At 39.4% G+C, this 20,531-nt stretch overlaps 1 protein-coding gene across 1 annotated transcript in view; it reads right to left on the reverse strand.

Annotated features, from left to right (window-relative positions):
- Window positions 1-6,080: 6,080 nt before the first annotated feature.
- The window catches only part of LOC136676333 (aryl hydrocarbon receptor-like), a 58,853-nt gene continuing 44,402 nt past the window's right edge, over window positions 6,081-20,531 (reverse strand). The window contains exons 7-11 of the mRNA XM_066653250.1: window positions 14,984-15,186; window positions 14,582-14,691; window positions 12,742-12,883; window positions 11,005-12,517; window positions 6,081-6,242 (exon numbers count right to left, since the gene is read on the reverse strand). Coding sequence (XP_066509347.1) covers window positions 6,081-6,242; window positions 11,005-12,517; window positions 12,742-12,883; window positions 14,582-14,691; window positions 14,984-15,186 — 2,130 coding nt within the window. The remainder of the gene's footprint in view (window positions 6,243-11,004; window positions 12,518-12,741; window positions 12,884-14,581; window positions 14,692-14,983; window positions 15,187-20,531) is intronic.

Genomic DNA, 20,531 nt, shown 5'->3' on the forward strand with positions numbered 1-20,531 from the left:
AGATTTGAAGATTGCGACTGTGTCTGAGTCCTGAACATTTTCTGGACGATCATTCCAGAGTTGGGGGGCTTTATAAGAAAAAGCTCTTCCCCCAGCTGAGGCCTTCTGAATTCTGGGAACTATTAAAAATCCAGTATTCTGTGATCTGAGCAAACATGGAGGCCCATAATAGGAAATAGTATCGTGAAGGTATTCAGGAGCGAGCCCATGTAGAGCTTTATATGTTAGTAACAGAATTTTGTAATAAATGCAGAATTTAACAGGCTGCCAATGAAGTGATGATAGAACTGGGCTGATATGTTCAAATTCTCTAGTTTTAGTGAGGACCCTTGCTGCAGCATTTTGAACTAGTTGAAGTTTTCTTAAATTTCTGCTGGTGCATCCTGACAGTAGTGCGTTACAGTAGTCAAGCCTTGAAGTAATAAAGGCTTTTACTAATGTTTCTGCACCCTGCAGGGAAAAGTCATTTCTAATCTTGGAGATGATGTGAAGATGTAAAAAAGCTGTCCTAGTGACACTGCCTATGTGCTGATCTAATGATAAATCCGGGTCAATTATGACACCAAGGTTTTCTGCTGCTGAACCAGGTTTAACTGGAAAGTCAGCAAGATTTAAAATTAAATCTGATCATTTATTTGTTTCTTATGTCATGCAGCTGTTCTGGAGTTCTATCCCATGGACTGTAGAAGCCATGAGAACTGTATGTTTTCCAGCCATTTTCTTTTACAACCATCTCAGAGACTCCCCAATCTTTCTTCTGAAGCGCACAATCAGTGGACATCTTTCCTACTGCTGGCAGACCTTTCATGTGTAGAGTGTCAAATAGCTGGACTAAAGGAAAGTACTTGTCACAGAAATGGCCATTTGAAGCGCTGCATTTTCTCCTAAATTTGAATTTATAAATGTGTTTTTGCCTCTATTAATTTCAAAATACAACACCAAGCCATTTGGACTGGCGAGAACAAAGACTTTCAACCCTGTTGAATATGGATTCCCGGGAACAGGACCCAGGGATTATTTGTTCATTTAAAGACACCTTCCCTGGTCTTGGTAGAATAAGACAGCCTTGTTGATCTCTGTTCTGTCTCACTTTCCATAGGGCATCATTCTTTTCATCTTCAACAGACACACCCAGATCTTTTGTGACTTTAGGTGAATTCCTAATCTTAAAGTCTCTTCATATAGACTCTGCAATGATGGGGACACTAGTCTTTGTCGCCCAGTACATTCTTATTCTGGGGTATCCAAGGTAAGCCATGTACATGCACGACTCTCATTGAAAATAATTGACTTCAAATTGCTCTGTCGATTTCATTGCAAACAGAGCAACAACAACAGCAACAAAAAAAGAGATATGGAGAGTAAATGAGTTCAGGATCAAGGTCTGAGTGGAGAAGGGAGGGTTGAGCTAGGGAAGACATGGTGCAGGATTGAATCTTTCTGTAGTAGAAAGGGGAGGCACCATGATAGCAGCTAGTTGTGTTATTTTAGAATTCATTATGGAAAAATGTATAAAGTAAAACAGGACTGTTTTGTAATGTCCCATATTTGTAATCCACATTCACCAAATATTTTTAACCCCCAAATAGCCTTCCAGTGTGAAAAAGGTTTAAGATCCCCTAGTCTAGATGGTTTCACAGCCATTCCATCAAAATACATGAGGTTGCTCTATCTTTCTTTTGGGAGTTTTTCTTTTGTTCGTAGGGTGACACTAACAGCTCTCTTTGAGCTAATTCAAACTATGTTGTGTTTGTTTTGACCCAGCCAGATAGTCCTATAAGGCCAAGTGTGTGAAAAGTTTCTGCTGTTTGATACAGCAGGGATTAAAGCATTGGATGAGAGAGAGAGAGAGAGAGAGTTTGAAAATAGTTGCAGTAGTGTGAGACAGCTGCATTTACACCATGCTTTTTTCCCCACCCAAGAGCAAACAGTTTCTACAGCGATAATTCCTACATCAGCTGTGGAGATGCTGAAACTCCACCGTGTGGTCCATTAGCCAGTGCAAGTATTGATTTCTTTACTATAGCATTTTTCTTTCTGCCCATGTGTGTTTTTTCTCCTACTCCACCTACTAGCTGGGCCACGCTATATACACTGTCAGGCTGGGAAACAGCTAAACATACTTGGTGGAAAGCAATAACTGGTGATGTTATAAAGAACACTGCTATTTTTTGTTATATAAGCTTAACATGATTGGAGGAGAACCTAAATGCTGATTCTGTTGTTTTACCTCAGCATGGAGAACCCTAACTGCTATTTCTCATATTTCAGGTCAGCACCCTAGGAGAACACTGATGGTGATTTTCCACTGCATGGTGTCGACTCAGCTCTGCTTTTTTGTTTATCAATTAGGCAAATCGGGTACTTGGTACATGGGACTGGGTACTTTTAGTAGTCTCTACTCACTGCTACCTCCAAGCGAGCCGAGTAGGTACTAAACGTGATGTGAAATATAACAGTCACTACTGAATGCAGACAACCAGCACAAAGTAGCCACATGAAAAATCTCCAAGTTACAGCAGCGGCCACATTTGTTTTCATCTGACTCAAAACAACAGTTTGTAAAATTACACTGTGGTCTTTTGAAGAGGTTCAAATGCTCCTTGGATTGATGGCTGATGAAAACTCCAACAAAAGCAGGATGTGCAACAAAAAAACTGCTGATTTGTGAGAACTGTGGCACTGAAACGTGTTCAGTTCAGAGTAAACAGTGCCCGATGTTACCGCTGCTGTTGAGGTGGTTTTCAAAGCAGTTAGAGAGGGGTTTTGTGACATTACTGGCTACATTTTGTGAGGGAGCTGTGGTAATGGAAAAGTAACCCAGGGAAAAGCACTGATCTGTGCCAACCCAAGTAGATACCATACAGTGGAAAAGTGCCATAACGGCTAGTTCTAGCATGCTGCGCTAATATAGTACAATTTGCAGTAGTATAGTAGTTCATTATGCTCAGTATTAACTGCTAAATTTGCTATATTAACTCAGCTTGCTAGGAGTATCTGCATCTATATGATCCCTCCGAATTTGATGATTTATAGATTTTGGTCTAAAAGAAGGCAAACAACACAGTTTCTTAGTGATTGCACAAGTTCTTTAATTCCAGGATCAAAGAATACACTTCAACAAGCAGCCAAAAGATAAATGGATAAAACTGCATATGCACCGGCCCCTCCCACCTCAAGTGTGACAGCATAATAAAATAAATTCAAATGTGATTTTTATTTTTAAATTTCTTTAAAAAAAACATGGACAACACTAAACTCTGGAAAGTGAATTTCACCATTTATGGCACCATATGTTTCTTTTGATAATTTTTTTTCCTAAGGGGCAAATATTTTTTTTCTTGCTCTCTTTTCAAAACAGAAATGAAACACATTACAGATTTTTTTAAACAGGATTTATCTTAAAAAAAAAAAAAAAAACTCTCTAGAGCCTACACTTGTGCTGGAGAATCTTGCTACAACCGTGCTCTTCAAGGTAGTGCTGGCATTGAACCAGCATTTAAAAAAAAACACTTTATTTACAAAGCAAGCATTTTAAAAACATTTTATCACATTATTTATTTTCTGTGACACATTTCTTACAATAATTCCTCAAGTAAGAAAAGTCTGTAAATATACTTAAATGTGCATTATATAAGAAAAAAGAAAATCAGGAATCCAGCTGCATAATAAAAGTCCCCTTGTCATATAAATCCTAGCAGAATATACTGGATTTGTGCATCTCCGGGACTTGTTGACAATGAATTGAACCTAAATTTAAGCTAGAGAGACATAGACCTGGCCAGGCTTCACCTACAAATGTATGGCATAACAACTGTTGGTAGAGTTGGCATACTTGACAGAACTGTGGTTAAATCCGATTTGAAGCAATGATGAATGAGTTAATGTTCCTAGCTAGCTAAGCATTAGTATGTATGCTGTTACAGTGGAGTCAAATTTTGAGTCCAACTCAAATCTTGGAGAAAAGCTAAATTAATAAAATATACTGACAGATTTGGGGCATAGAATAAATACAGTCAGGCTACATAGGTGAGCAACTTCTGACCTTTGCCCATCTTCACAACAGTAGCTCCCTGGTGGGAGGTCAGGGAAGGTCATTTTGAATCCGAAAAGCTTCTTCTGTGATTTATAATAACACTACAATAAACACTAGTAATAAAACAACTTTGCAGCACCTGAATGAAATAATCTTTTTTTTCTTTCTGTTTAAACTCTTTTACAGTAAATATATATGACACATTCAATGATGTAATCTTCCAGTCTCAACTACAGAATCTCATGAGATAAAATGCTTTCACATTTGGTTTTCAGACAGCATCCACACTGATCTGAAACAAGTACATATATTTTGGACCAGTGAAGTCATGTTGTTATTTTATAGTGGGTTTCATGCCCATATCAGCAATGCTATGTCTAAGTTGGACATCTCTATGAAAGAAGGTACTCTTTTTAGTTTTTTAACACCCCTCCCCCCTAGTCCTAATCCTAACCAGCTACATTTTGTCCTGTGTTCAGGTTTATCAACTGAATGTCACTGTTTCCTTTGACTTACAAGGTCATTAAGGAGTCAAATATGAATAACGCTACACCCAAGCAAGTTAACACTCCTGTGCACTGAATTGACGTCACAAAAGCTAAACACTGCAGTTGAAATCTGCAGGTAAACTTCAACTCTATTATAAGCCAACAAAGGTTTAACCAACTGGTGCCTAAAAACCAACAAACCCTTTATAACTTGCACAGTGGACTGATCTTGGTGTGTGTGTGTGAGAGAATGGAGATTTTGGAGAGGTTTCCAGTCTTATAATAGTAGCTTATATGCAGAGAAATTCATATTTTGACTTCTTAATCACAGGATCCAGAAAAAGTCTGAAAAAAAACCCATTGAAATTCTATATGCTTTTTATATCACAGAGCACAACACCAGCGATTTCCACAATTCCCATTCATTTTCTCATAGAGAAATTCAGCTTAGACAGAATGACAGCACAACTTCAGAGGTCTAAATCCTAACTGTAAGAAAACAATCAAGTCTCGGTTTAGGATGCTAAAGATGCTAAAGCGTGTTCCTGATTGCAAGTGCTTTGCATCAGTGAAGAAACATAGAAAGGCTTCCAAAAATGAGATAAAGAGTCTTCCATCTGCAGTTGGGAAGGAAGAGAAATGCTTAAGCAGACACCTGATATATACGTTAAGCTGTCAATGTACAGTATGGGCAAGGGCCCGTAAAAACAGTAGCCAAAACTATAACCAAGAAGCTAATCAGCACAAAGCCAATTAGCATGAAGCTAATTCTCTCATAAATAAATAAAGATACATGCCACATTTTCACAGTGAACACTTAGTACTGCTGTTCCAACAATCATTTCACTGGAGCTAAATGCTAACAGTCACCTAGCTCTCTTTACCATTGTTTAGACACAAAAATTTCACTGTATGTTGTAGTTCACAATCTACATGACATCTACATAAGGCCTGTAATACAACTGGCATAAACCTGAAATAATTTATGGCAAGTGACACAAACCTACATAAAAATAACGGTTTATTCCAACAAGAATAAGTTGTCATAAAGGCTACTTCTTTCAGTTCCACCCTAGAAAGTTGTATAACAAATGCACTTGTTGGAATAAGTCTTTATATATAGTCTTCTTTTTTGGTCATTTGTCCTGAAAGGCTTATGTAGATGTTGTGTAGCATATAAATGAACACTTGCCTGCCACCACCACCACACACACCTACACACACACTGCACTACCATCTCTAACACTGCATTGTTGCTTGTTATCATGATATTCTTATGATAATACTTTTACTTATGTCAATATCTACTGACCTATGATCTCCAAATGCATTTTGACACCAACTCAGCGCTGAGTTACACTTTTCTATATCCTTGCTGACATAATCAGTGACTTAATATACTTGACATAACTCCGTCAGCCCACATCTGTGTCAAGATTTGACATTCTCCATCTGCAATGAACAACAGTTTCATTTTCCAAGTTTCTTCTAATGGTTGTTCCGACCACAGGGGCCTGGAAATGCTCAATGCTAACTGGTCCGTGGTGTGGGGAGCTTTAGACGTAGAAGCCAGTAGTCTGTGGATCAGGGATTGGGGGGAGTGGCTCGGGACGGGGGCAGGGACTTTTGCTGGGCGTGGTTGCCAAGGTGCCATTTGGAAGCAGGCAGTTTCCTGTGTAGGCCACACTGGTGGAGTTGAGAGCACAGCCGTTTTCTGTCTGTGAAATGAGACAAAAACAAAGATGAAAGGTTATATATTAGAAGTGAAGTGCAAAATAAATGAAGACTCAAATTGCTTTGTAATACTTTGGTCCCCTACATTTGGGTAAATAGATTAAATGCAGAAACTTAGACACATCCAGGCCGCTAGGTGCCAGTGTAACAGCTACTTCACAATGTGATGAAGAGTCACTTGAGATAACTGAAATAACCTTATTTTATACATTTTTCCAACATACATAGAAAATAATAGGAAAAAAGCCCTGTACATTGTATGTAGATTAATAATATTGTTGATTGACTTAAGCTAAAGACCCATCCTTCACTTCTCTCTTTATCTTCCCTCCATTTCTGGCACTGCTGACTTTTTCTCTGGCTCTGCTGTTCATTTTCTTTTTTTTATGTCTGTATCACCATCTTTTTACTTGCTAAAAGAGCTATTTCTAGCTGTGAAGCACTTAATGGAACCATTACATGGCCTGGGATATCTGCGCATGTTTAAAAATTTCATAATGTTTCAAGTTAAAAACTGCTTTAAGGAGGACAGTCTAATAAGATAAGTTTCTTTTCTGTCATATAAATTAAATGAATGTTATGGAGTGTATGTTATAGTAGCTGTTATTAATATTTAGATTTTATTAAAGTAAACATCATTACTAATATTTGTTAGTCTACATTCTGTTTGGCATCAAGGGATATCATTAGCTTACATTAGTGTACATTTTATATAATTCCATTCACACTTGTGTATCATATGAATACAGCGTTACATAGCATACAATACAGCTGCATCAAAATTATTCAACCCCCATAGCAAATTAGGTTTGTTATTGATTCATTCATTGTCTGTAACCAAACAGCCTACATGGAATCACTGGGAGCATGGCGGGAAGGCGTCGCCAGTCTTTCACAGGGCAACACACACATTCACTCACACCTATGGACAATTTTAAGTAGCCAATCCACCTACCAGCTAGTGTTATGCCATATCATATAATTTACAGTCATAATTCAATCAATATCGTGATATAAAAAATATTGTGTTAATGGTGATATTCTGACTTGTTTATGTAATGACATCATGCAGTTACTCATAATACAGTATATGTTCTTAACATTAGTCATTTAGGCACAGTGAAGTAAGGTGGAAAGTGGCAAGAAATTTGCTCCAAAAAGTGGAGTGGCTTGTGGCGGTGGTTTGGTTATAAAATATCAGATGTACAATGGACCATGGTATTATGTTAGAAATGAAACAAACCTTTATTATTAATATATATTAAATATAATTAATTTAGTTCATATTAATATAACGTTGATTGTGTTGCAATAGTCTGTTTCTTAAATTAATTCAGCATTTTGTCATATTGCCAAGAATATCGTTATCAATAAAATACCCTGAAATATCGTGATATGATGTTAGGGCAGTATCGGCCACCCCTAATTCAGACCTTTATTAATATGCCACGTTTATGATTGCTAACATTGAAATCACCATATTTATACCATCTAAACCAAACTCACACATACTTTGGATGGAATATTATCCACAAGAATAGAACAAATCAATTCACATGCTTTAATAGCACTTTTCCTTGATGGAATCCCCTCGCTTGACATTTTCAAACTCACAATTAAATGACAACAGAGCAGCAATTTTATTTTTATATTAATTTTATTACAGTTATATGTTACTCATAAAATGCTTGTTATTGTACAGAGCAATGTACAATTTTAATCATAGCTACAGCTGAACTAATGTTGAGTTAGGAATCTTGCCCAAGGCCTATTAGGACAGTGTACTGTCCAAGCTGAGAACTGAATCCCATTCTAAGATGTGGAGGGCAGCAAATATATTTTATTACGTGTTATTTCACAATTTCTGATTTGTTGTTATTTTTATTTTTTAGTGTACCATATTGGAAACCATAAAAACAACATATATACAGTGCTGTAAATGTCAACAAAATAATGCAATTAGACCATGAGTGAATAAACTTTTCATACAACTGTAGCTAAGGCTTTTAGTGATAACCGTCCTTTTTATGTAATTTCCAATCAGCAGTTGGATACCATATCGACCAATACGACCAAGTCGTATTTAATTTTATGAATCAATATGTAATAGTAAGTGTGTATGTAGTTGGTAGGTATGGTATGTGTGTTTATGTATGTTTGTGTGAATGTGTATGTTAAGTAATGTAGTGGGCAGATTGTAGGTCAATGCTGCTCATGCTTGACTGGACACTACAGATCTATTCTTCTCTCAGCTGAAAGCTTTGACCCTGAAAACACACACACATACACACAGCTCTGCAACAACCAACCAGGACTGGCTGAGGTACAAAAGTCTTGTCAGTATTGCCTTACATTTTATCCATTAACTGGTCCACCTCTATTGTCCACTTAATACCCTCAAATCAATAATTTCTCTGCATTTTATGCTTCAATAATCTTGAAACAATTTGGCAGATTTGGATTGTTTTCTCTGTAGTAACTATGTAGATCAAGCCTGGCTGTATTCTCAGTTTGATCTGCACTGAAGGCTTTAAATATTAGATTAACTGTCAACATAATTACAAACTGAGAATTGCATTTTGATTTGCAGTAGGTCCAGTTTAGTGAGGAAGAATATTTTACAGGGTCTAGATATGTCACTTATTGTGAATACAAAACTGATAATGCAAAAGTTGCAATATGCAAATAATTCTTTAATCAAACACAGTTCCCAAACTGACTGCAATATAAACACAACGCTAGTATCTTGTGCACCTCTTGCTACCAAACCAGTAACAATAACTTCAAATCAAACAGTACTCTGGCCTGTGGACTGTCCTAGATGTGGTGAGATGCTCTTGTTAATCCTAATGAGAGCAGACACACGCACACACAAAGTCTCATTAGAGCTTCACTGTGTCCCACTACACTGGCCACTGCATTAGAGGCCCATGTTCTCCCTCTGCATTCCACTGCATTCCACTACACCACATTCATCAGCCAATCATAACTAACTGAACTCTCGATTCTAATATTTCAAATATATCAGGACTTTACAGGATTCTATAGACATGTATTTTTTTTATATTTAAATTTCAGACTCATATATACATTGCTTCACTTAAATTTATGACTAATTATTAATAAATATTAATATACATTTTTACTGTACAATATTGTTTTTTTATAAATAATAAAAGGCTCTAATTATGCATTAAGTTATGCATCTTTAAAAGTCCATTGTTTACATGAATTAAAATAAGCTGTGATTGAGTTGTGGTAATAATGGCATGAAGAAAACCCCCTGCTGTGGTGGGCATTACTGCTCTACTTAGCTCTTAACCTTAAACATGACGAAGCAAAAGCACAGCATTAGTCTCAAGTGTCTGGCTGTCATAACAAAAGTCCCCCTTAGTACTAGACCTTAACAGCAACCCAGACACATTCTCCAAAACATTATGTCTTAGTAAATGGAATCATCTTGCATCTAGTCAGTGTATGTACTGGTATTTTATCCAGGTGTTCTAAAAATATTATATGATTATTGAACCTATTTCTAAATTATTTTACTGATTTTAAGTGTAATCTGAGTCTTATGACATTATGTTTTAACTTGCACAATCTCCTAATGAGAAATATTCCATATATTGGCTAGATTTAAACAATTTCACTAATAAGACATTTTTATGCAATGATAAACAAGATGTCCATACGAACTGAAAGGCTACAATTCTATTTTAAGAGAACTTTCAAAGTATTGTCTTAAGAGGTTCGTATCTCTTAAGGAGTTATCCAGGAACAATCTATTCCGAGACATAAACTATTAGCTTACAATGGAACTGATCTCCACAACTAATTATGCAAACATTTCCACGTAAAGTCCTGCTAAGCCACAAGGATCCCATTTCCTGCTCTCTGTCCCAGTCACAAGAGAAAATGTATGTTACAAACCATGAGGTTTCTCAGTGATTTTAGTGCCATTCAAAAAATGAATCCAAAGCTATAAACAGTATCTTATATATTTTATTAATCCTGTGGCATGTATTCCAATATTACCATTGGAAATATGCTTTTGAGGTTTTCTTAAAAGAGGAAAGTGCCATATATGTATTTATTCCACTAAAAAAATAATATGATGAGGATGTGGAGAAATGCAAAGTTGAAGCACTACAGCCAATATATTGTTGTTTGAGAAGCGTCTGTTCTGGAGCAGACATCAGTTGGTGTTCTGTGATCCTGCCCACTGCCCTTTCCCCAGTGGTTTCCACACCTTGGGTTGCCAGGTATGAAATGCAATAGCAGCATGCAAACACAGCGTGCTTCAGCTAATGAAACGAACAAATGAACATGGATAACATTAGATTCTACCAGATCTATAAAAGCCTCTGCATTATTGTCCAGGACCACACAAAATGTAAAACGAGAGGAATATTGGTGGTGAACTTGAAAGTTGGAGATTGCTCAGAGCACAGCAAGACTACAAGATGGATGCTGATTTGGCTAATGTTCTATGGAACAGGGGCAGAAATCTCCCTCTAGTGTTTCGGACTAGGGTAACCATTTTAAACACTTTCTGTCAGTATTACTGTGGCTCAAAGATGATAGTTATATTGTCTGATATAAAAAAGGATTATGATAAATAAAGTAAATCAATAAATGTTTGTGCAATATTCAAGCAAATGAGCCATTATTAAGCCATGTGGGTTACAGTATCTACATCAGACAAGATTCTTGTTGAGGAAGTGGATAGAACAAAATAGTCCTTACCCGGTTCTGCATGGCATCATGGAGTGGGGCAGAGTCAAATATTTCATAGGTGTCCAATGATGGGAGTTCCTGATGTGGGGGTAGAACTAGGATATGATCCAGGGAGGAGTTCTGATTGGTGTAGGAAAAATATGTGGGTGTGTCCTTTGGCTGTTGCTGCTTCTGATAAACTTGCTGATAGGATGAAGATGTTGCCACGACACCTTGGAACTGACATATATCTCCTACTGAGTTACTGTTCATAGTAAGCTCTACCCCTTGCCCAGTGGCCAGATTGTAATCCACATGGGAATTGTCAGCACAAGTTCCAATAGCTGAGGGGTCCACCTGGTCAATGTAGTTATACCCCTGCCATTGAGCAGAACTGTTGATGCCATTTTGAGGACTTTCAATATTGGAAGGTTTTTGCTTGTAGTGGTCCTGGGGCTGAAGCTGGCCATCTTGCCAATGCTGCTGATGTTGAGGTTCTATTAATTTGTTGTTGACCTCAGTGTAGTTGTCCAGACTTGCTTGTGTGAGTTGAGGGACCCAGTGATTATTGTGAACCGCAGTAACGGTGTTAATGAGTACAGAGTTACTCTGAGGAAACCTAACCGCATTAAACTCACTCTCCTGTGGCTCAGGTATCCAGCTGTGGCATTTGTTGTGCAAGGATTGAGAGTTCATGTGCTGCTGCATCTGCTGTGAGAGTTGCAGGATGGGGGTTGGCAGCTTAGGCAGATAGCTGGGAAAGTTTGAATTTAACCTAGAAGTAGGGTTTGGCTCAGTGACAGGGTCAAATGGAGGGATATAGGTCTCAGATGAACTTTGAACAGGCTCTAGAGTGTCTGGGACTGTGGCAGGAACAGGAACTAGACTATCTCCATCATTCACAGAATCCACAGTCCGATTCTCTAAAGAGTCATGGATGTAGGACAAGATTTCATTGTTTGTAAGGAGATCATTGAGTGATGGGATGTAATCTGCCTCCATCTCCACCCGGATCATCCTCTCATCCAGGAGAAGAAGCTCTAGATCTTCAGCATTCAATCCAAGGTTCTCCAGAGCGTTGAACAGCTCACTATTGGAACAGCTTTCCTCACCCTCAAGGGTTAGGGAGTCCAGCGTGGCAAGTAGGGGGTCAACATTTGACAAATATGACCTGGAGCCCCCAGTTATTGTGTCTAGTGCAGAGTTCCAGCTTCTGTTACTTGCAGAAAAAACACTAGGGTGTCCTTGCTCGCTAAACAGGCTTCCATGGTATGGTAGTTTGGGCTGTACAGCTGGCTGGCAGACATATACAGACTCATCCTGCCTCATCATTGCCCCCAACAAGGAACTGGGGTCCACGTCATCTTTAGAGCCTTTGTCCCCTTTTCCCTTCTTGGCCCGACCACTCTTGCCTTTGGTTAACACATTGTCAGGGAAGCCAGGTCCAGGATAGCTGGTCTGGTACAGCAAGGCCTCTCCTGTGGCAAAAGTGAAAGGCAGGTGCATGGAGCGTTTCCTCAGATGTTCACCTCCTTCTTCTTCCCTGGATGTGGAAAAAAGTATATGGCATGACAGATGCACAAACCATCGAGACATCAATAGGTTATGCCATACAATAAGAACAGAAACAGTAGCATTCATGCAAAACGTCCAAATAAAACAAGGTCATAACCAAGATCTTGAAAAGCAGTGTTGCTGAGGTGTTTGTGCCAACTAAATTCCGAATGAATGTACAGTTTAAAAACACTCTTGTGCACACTGACTCACCCGAGTGGCCTCTGTGTAGCAATGATATAGTCAGGCTTTCCATTCTTGTAGACAAGTCTAGCATTGGCCTGTACCCACTTCCAGCGGTTGTCTTTAGTCAGGAGTCGGAATACAGTCAGTCCACTCTCCCCAGTCTTAATCACTACAAAACAATACAACCAGTGCAGTTGATCATACAATGACATGGGTAATGGGTACTCTCCACACATTTGTGGTTTCAATTTTATTTCAGTAGTATGTCCCACAACAAATACTGTCAGGTCCAGAGCACAATGAGTAAGAAGCAGGGTACAGTGGCACGAAATAACTTATGAAGAAGGCAAGCATCTAGAGGTGGTAAGATACTACATTTCCCTTTTTGATACTTATACTGATATTGAAACACTGAGTATTGTCCGATACAGATCTGATGTATATTCTTTCTATACAACTTTTTCAATTCACCTCACTTAAGATGATGATGAAGACATAATGTTTCAAGATCAAACACCTCAAATAATTTATTATTGATATTTCAGAACTAATTTATTACAGGATTGATCACATTCTTTTTGCCACTCCCCTATCACATCTAGCATTTTTGCTGATATTTCTGTGTTTCTGTTTTGAATGTCCCTTAAATGTTTATGTGGATCAATAATCAATATCTCTGGAAAAGAGGCCTCTTGGGCTTTGCACAGGTCCCACTGCATACATCTGTGCAGGCTGTGGGCTCCATATTAAATTCCTCATATGGGTTTTTGACCCTAGTTAACATTTCTATCCACTCTTTGCTGCATAGCTTTGCCCAATCTCTTCCGTAATCTGTAGGATTATGGGAAAACGTCTCCCTCTCCTTCTGTCTCAGTTCAACTCAGTTCTATAAGCGTTTTTCCAGAACATTTTTAAAAATCCCAAGGTGATGCAATAAGACAGCAAACAATTAGCATTCTGTGTGTGTGTGTGTGTGTGTGTGTGTGTACTCACAATAACAGATATAGGCATAATAGCAATTACAGACATTATAAGCAAGATTTGCTTGAATTGCACACCACTACTATCAAAACACCACTATAGCTATATTTCATTGTCAATCTTGACCCATAAGTTGTTATAGCTTACATCAGCACCTTGGCCACTTCCTGTGGTTAAATCAGAGGATTGGCTCAGATGTAAATCCCTCCCCCATCTGATCCTGGCTGAATGGGGTCAGGGAGATTGGGTCACTGTTAAAGGGCTCTAACTAAGCATCCAGAATAAATCACTTTCAGGGTCATTGGGTTTATATCTACTAAGCTACCGGCTGATGAGAGAGAGAGAGAGAGAGAGAGAGAGAGAGAGAGAGAGAGAGAGAGAGAGAGAGAGAGAGAAAACAGTGGTAATAGTACTAGCTGAATGACATCTTCTGTCCTTATGATGCCGTTAGCTAGTGAATGGAGTGCTTTGGAATTTATTTCTCTCTAGATTACGATTGTCATTGAGTATGTTTACTTTAGGCTTATGTACAGCTGCTTCAAAGCATCCCAGTATTATGTGTACAAACATATGGACATACAGTGTACAAGTTAAAATACATCATAATGTTTGTAAGCAAATGTGTGTGTGTTGCCCTGTGAAGGACTGGCGCCCCCTCCAGGGTGTGTTCCCGTCTTGCGCCCAATGATTCCGGGTAGGCTCTGGACCCACCACGACCCTGAACTGGATAAGCGGTTACAGATAATGAATGAATGATGTTTGTTAGCCTCAATTTAATGATGTGGGATGTAAGTAATAATCTTCAAATTCTTGTGTTTTATCTAGAGTTGCCAAGAAAGGCTTGCCCTCTTGTAAAAATGCAAAGCTTGTGATAAAAATATCTTACTTCGGACATGGTTCTCAGCGCAGTACAACATATCTGCTGCGTGGATGAACTGGTAACCGGTTCCCCGAACTCTTAATTCTGCTTCAGTGTATCCCAGAACAATCTTACCCCTGCAACACACACAAGATTATTGCTAAGGATATAACATCATAAATGGGCCAGTGAGATGAAATAGAAATAAAGTGGCAAGTAATTGGAAGTACAAGGGTGATGGGGTTTTTAATAAAGTGACCAGTAAATGGGAGTAGAAAGGTGTTTCTAATTAAGTGGCCAGTGATTGGAAGCAGAAAGGTGTTTTTCTAATAATGTGGCCAGTGTATGAATGTAGAAGAATGGTGTTTCTAAAAAGTGGCCAGTGAATGTAAATAGAATGAAGGGTGTTTGTATAATAGTAGTATATACTTGGCATCGCAGGCCATAGGTGTGAAGTCCAGTTTGTGCTTGGTTCTGAAGATCATGTTTTTGGTGCGGATCTCCAAGATGGAGGGGGGCTGGAGGGGTGTGGCCACAGAAAACAGGGCGAGCTGTGGGGGGACAGAACCTCCACCGTCCTGATGTCTGTTCTGACCGTGGAGGAACTTCAGACGTCCCTGGAGATTCAATGCCTGGAGAACATATTAATAATAAACAAATGATCAAGTTGGTTAGTTAAATATAATAAGGTCACCTTAATATTACCAAGTTGTACTGGTAACCTCTGATAAAGAATAAATAGTGTAGTGGAGTATGGACCGAATATAGATAAACAATGAAAAATCAAAATGAAGAAATAAAGAAATGAAAAGTTTTGAATTAAATCTTTCTCACTCTGACCAGGACTTTGGCTCTTTGACTGGTCCCGAAGTCAGCATTCCACCTCACACACTCACAGAACCTTACGCACGCACCTAATCTAACATCAAGGACACTTTCAAGTGACACATGGCCCCCAACACCCCCTTCTCTCTTCAGGAACTAGAGAGATAACCCGTTTATGATGCCTGTGAGAAACAGGAACACAGAACAAAGAAGAGAGTTTTTACGGCCCTCTTTTACGACAGGGGCGCCTAAGTGTCCGCTCATTATCGCTTACAGAATCAGCAAATGGTTAACGAAAGGGACCTCGGTTGAACCCCCGTGACTCACCTATTCGACAACCAACACGGCATGGACCAACAGCGACCCCAAATGGACACTGGCGAAACTACGCCTCGCTCGGGGTCGCCTAAACAAATGACGGAAATGAAATCAAATTCTGATTAAATGTGTATAAACAAATGTATTAATGTCACTTTCTGTGCCCTCAGATGAATGCCCACCTTCTAATGAAATGATGTATATTGCTGTTGTCAACCATGAAAAGAAGTTCTGTTTCTGATTAGAAAAGTGAATTAACCAGGATCAATACTTCTAACGTATTATTGTAACTGAGACGTAAACACAACTTACCCAAGATGAAATCTTATGTAAATGTTTGATATTAATAATCCAGTATACTCATTGTTATATGTTACTAAAATGTATAAGGAATTTCAATATGCGAAAGTTATATTCAGTCTCTGTGAATCGCTGATTCAAATTCCCCCTACTCTCTCCCCCTCGTGAGATTCACGTGAGCCTGAACTCGCATCCAATCGGAAAAGGACGCCTCCCATGAGGGCGTGACCGCGCTGGCTTTGAAAAACAGTTCAGTTCAGTTCAGTTCAAATCAAACAGAAAACGGAGAAGAAAGAACAACAACAGTTCAAAAGGAAATCCGAGGGACTTCGAAACAACAAAGAGATCAGCAGAAAACATCACTCCAAGCTCCAAAACCTCTCCAAAGCGAGACGCTTTCTCCTTCACGCCGACGAAAGAAACAAAGAAGAACCTTAAAGGGACTTCATCAAAGCTTACAAGAGACGTCTTGAATTAGCTAGAGTATGAAGTCTTACTAATACGTCGAGTGATTTGAATATATTCTTTTCTTTTAATTGTGTTTTGTTTTATTGCCCATCGAAGTGTGATCTCACGAGTGATCAAAGTAGGCGAAACTTATTCGTGGCCAGAATAAGATATCAACCTTTTTGATTAGTTGATAGCAGATATATTAATGTTATAAAGCTGACTTCTGAAGGCATTACTCCTGGGAAACCGAACAACGAGACGAGCTAACACTCTAAAAAAAGCCACTCCACTTCGGTGAGAAACCAGCCACGTCTGCGACTCTCCAAAGAGGGGAAATCTCGATCGACGCTGCTCCGCCTGAAGAGACCTTCTAACTCAACCGGAAGGGAACCTCCTTCACAAGCGGGCCTGTCTCTCACTACGTGGAAACGACGAGAAACAACCCAGAACACGGAAGTTAAACAGCAGGACGCGACGGCTCGGTGAAACGGCAAACGAGTAAGCTAGCAGATCTCACACTTTTCCAGGAGCTGATGTCTAATTAAATCCCTTTATAATTTGCCATTAAATAAACCTTAGTTAGCAACACTTTAGTTACAAGCCAGAAGTGCCTAGCGTATCGCTACAATCGAATCGGCTTCCCCTGCTTTGATGCCGTGAGATTTCAAGATCACGCTATGTTAAGTAAATATCCTTCTCTTTGTTAATAAAACTTTCATTATTTGAAATCACAGTGTACGCAGTTTGTTCATTAGAATTTCTGAAAATCCTGAAGAACTCACTTAGCTTGATTATTATTCATTCTCAAACTAATTATTAACGTTTTAATTGCTTAAGCCAATTATAAACTTTAATTAATATCATTAAGTCAAATATCAGAGATTATAGGAGTTTGAATAAGGTCAACGCTATAAACACAAACTATAAATATAGATATAGAAATATATTTATATTTCTCAGCGTATGATTAAAAACCCAACATACGCTACATATCCTTTTATTATTTTTGGTGCCCAACGTGGGGCCAGGAAAAATGCTTTTTAATGTACAAACTAAAACACTGAAACAATCTCAGCTTGGGTTTATGAAATACTTTCCGCTGTTTGTGTTGCTGAATAACGATTGAGATTCAAAGCTTGATGTGGGCAATTTTGTGTTGTGTTTGTTACTTTTGAAAAACTGTTCTGTGGTATATACCGTTGAGAAAATAAGCTTGGTTGCTTTTAAAGTGCGCGGCTCTGCGCCATTTTGCATGTATTAAATTGAGGCCTGGGCACGTCTAACTGCGCGAAACTCCGCTTTAAGACTTTGCCGTCGGATTCGACCTCCCGCCGCGAAATTCCGGCGAATTGAGACCACCGAACCGAACACCTCCGTTCGTTTTAAACTGGGTCGCTACCAGCGTTAATAACGAGATTGCGCGCTAGGCGATTGGGAGGTTATCAAAAGAATCAGCCGAAGATACGGCTTGTGTTATGAGAGGTCTGCTCTCATCAGCTCTTCCTGTTAAACTGAACGCAGTTTCATGAAAGGAACGACCCCTTTGAAGGGGCGGAGCTGAAACTAAGGAGGGAAATTCAAAACGCCCCCAAAACAGAGGAAGACTAATTCCCTCTTGTGGTATAAGTGCGTAATTGCAGGGAAAAATACTTCATAACTAGCGTCTATTGAAGCGTGTCCTCCCGTGCTCCTCCTTGTGGTCAAGTGTGGTGCTACCCTTGATGTTTGATCCCCGTACACCCTCTAGTGGTTGGGAGGTTGTCCGCCGAGACAACATAAGTGTTTAGCAGCCCTCTGGTGTTTAAAAGTTGTCATTACAGATGAAATTCTTTTAAAGTACCTTAGTGTAAAATCTCTGTTCCCCTTTTAAATCTTAATTTTTATTTTTGATAAAGTATCTGAGCGTTTAAAATCTTTATCCCATTTTAGATTTTAGTCTGATAACGCCCTCTAGTGTTGAAACTTCCTGCTACAGTGGAAATTCCCATTTGTGTTATATTGTGGCTGCTCGTGCCATGTTTATTAGGATTTCCACCAGCGCCGACTGGTGTCCATTGCTGCTATTGCATTATAACTTGCTTGTCGCCCTCTGGTGTCCCAGTCTGGTATTACAATTTAAGTTCAACTTAAATACTGAAGCTTGCTGTTGCCATTCAGACTTACCTTCAGTACCCTCTAGTGGAGAAACTTGCTATCGCAATTGAAATTGTCGACCAGTTCACACTGATAAGACCTGGTATTACAGCTCTAGTGGCTGTCTCTAAACTCTGCACATCAGAATAATTACAAGTAAAGGCTTGGAAGCATAATAAGCTGATACAACTATAGCAGACAGTGTGCAGTAATTAGAGATTGACACTTTAACTTGATACCAGATCACAAATGCAGTTAAAAGAGAGAGTCTTTTAATTTAGCTGTTCTTAATAATTCTTTAATTCAGAAAATCTTTTACTTTCATAACTCCTTAATTGGAAATTATATCTAGTAATAAATCTTACTTAATTTTAAAATTCTTTAATCCAAATTTTTCGACAATTCTTCAATTCAAAATTTTTAATAATTTAATTATTGAAATTTTTTTTTTTATATTTCTGTCTCCTCTTTTGCTTACTTGCGTATAGCAACTTTCACTCCACCCTCTACTACTAACAGACCTCCCTTAGAGATTCACAAGTGAACTCCAACGCCACTCCGACTAGCAGTTACTCTTAGAGCACGCGGCACAGGTGAAGTTAGTTCAATTTAGTTAGGAAAGGGATTAACAGAATTAATCCGAACTAAATAGAAGTAAGTTACACCTCACAGTTAAAACACAGCTAACATGGCAGAAGGAACTTTTTCCTCGGAAGTATATGTAGAAGGTTTGTGGGATGAGGCATTCTCTGTTCTGACCAGCATCACCAGTGATGTGATGCCTGGATTCGCAGAGACTGTGCAGAAGACCTCCCTGGTCGGTCGTGACCACATGGTGGCTAAGTGGATAGAGAACCACTTAACCCACATGGTCAAGGGCAAATCCCTAACGGAGGCATTAGGTCAAATAGCCCTCCTCGCTGTAGTACAGCTCAGGGCCAGTGAACGTGAGCTCAACGTATCACGGCGACAGCGAGCAAAGGTAGAGGCAGAGTTAAGTCAACTTCAAAGCGAAATAGCTGAAGGGAACACACTGCCCCAGGTCACTCCTGATGTGCCACCTAGTGCCGCTATAGTAAAACAGGACCAGCAGGAAGATAGTGAGGATCTGGAACCAGACTCAGGGACCGTAAGCTTTAGAGCTGCTGCAGCACCTCCTCTGGTATCAACAGGTATTTCACCTTCCCCTGTGTCTCCTGTCAGCCGTCCCTTACAACGCCCTGCTAGACCCAGAGCACTGCAACCCAGTGACTGGTCCCCTCAACCTTTACCCTCTCACGGTCCCTCATACAAGGACCTAGATAAAATCGCGCGTAATATAACTCGCTTTGATCCCAAACCCGACGGTTCTAATGATATCTTTTCCTACCTAAAAGATATTGACTTCTACCTCCAAAGGTTCCCCGGGATCACCATAGATGACAGACTATATGTGATCAAACTGACCTCCAACCGAGACGTCAGTAACTTCATTTAACGTCAGCCAGACTATGTAAAAGCGTGATATGATGTGCTGTGCCAAGCATTGGAGGAAGAATTCTCCAATCACCTGTCACAGACCGGACTGGCTGCTGCTTTGAACATAAAACAGCAACGCCAGGAATCCCCTCAGCAATATTATAACCGACTCAGACAGGCGTACTTCAGACCTAGAAATGACTCCGGAATGGAGGAAGAGTTAAATTTCAAATCACTATTTATCCAAAACCTCCATCCCCACACCAGTCATCAGTTGGGAGTCTCAGCTTGCCCTCGCACCCTGTCTAGCAGGCAGCTGCGTGATTTAGCACTCAGAGGTTTCCTAAAATCCCAACAAATTCCCAAAAGACGGTCCGAAACACCCCAAGTCTTTAATGTCGACTCCAGCTCCCCACATTTAGAGTTGGAAGGTGCCACCCAGGCCGATCCACCAAGATCCGCCCTGGAACCTTCCTCCACTCCGTGGACTAGT

Source organism: Hoplias malabaricus, chromosome X2 (genome assembly GCF_029633855.1).
Source record: "Hoplias malabaricus isolate fHopMal1 chromosome X2, fHopMal1.hap1, whole genome shotgun sequence".
NCBI lineage: Eukaryota > Metazoa > Chordata > Actinopteri > Characiformes > Erythrinidae > Hoplias > Hoplias malabaricus.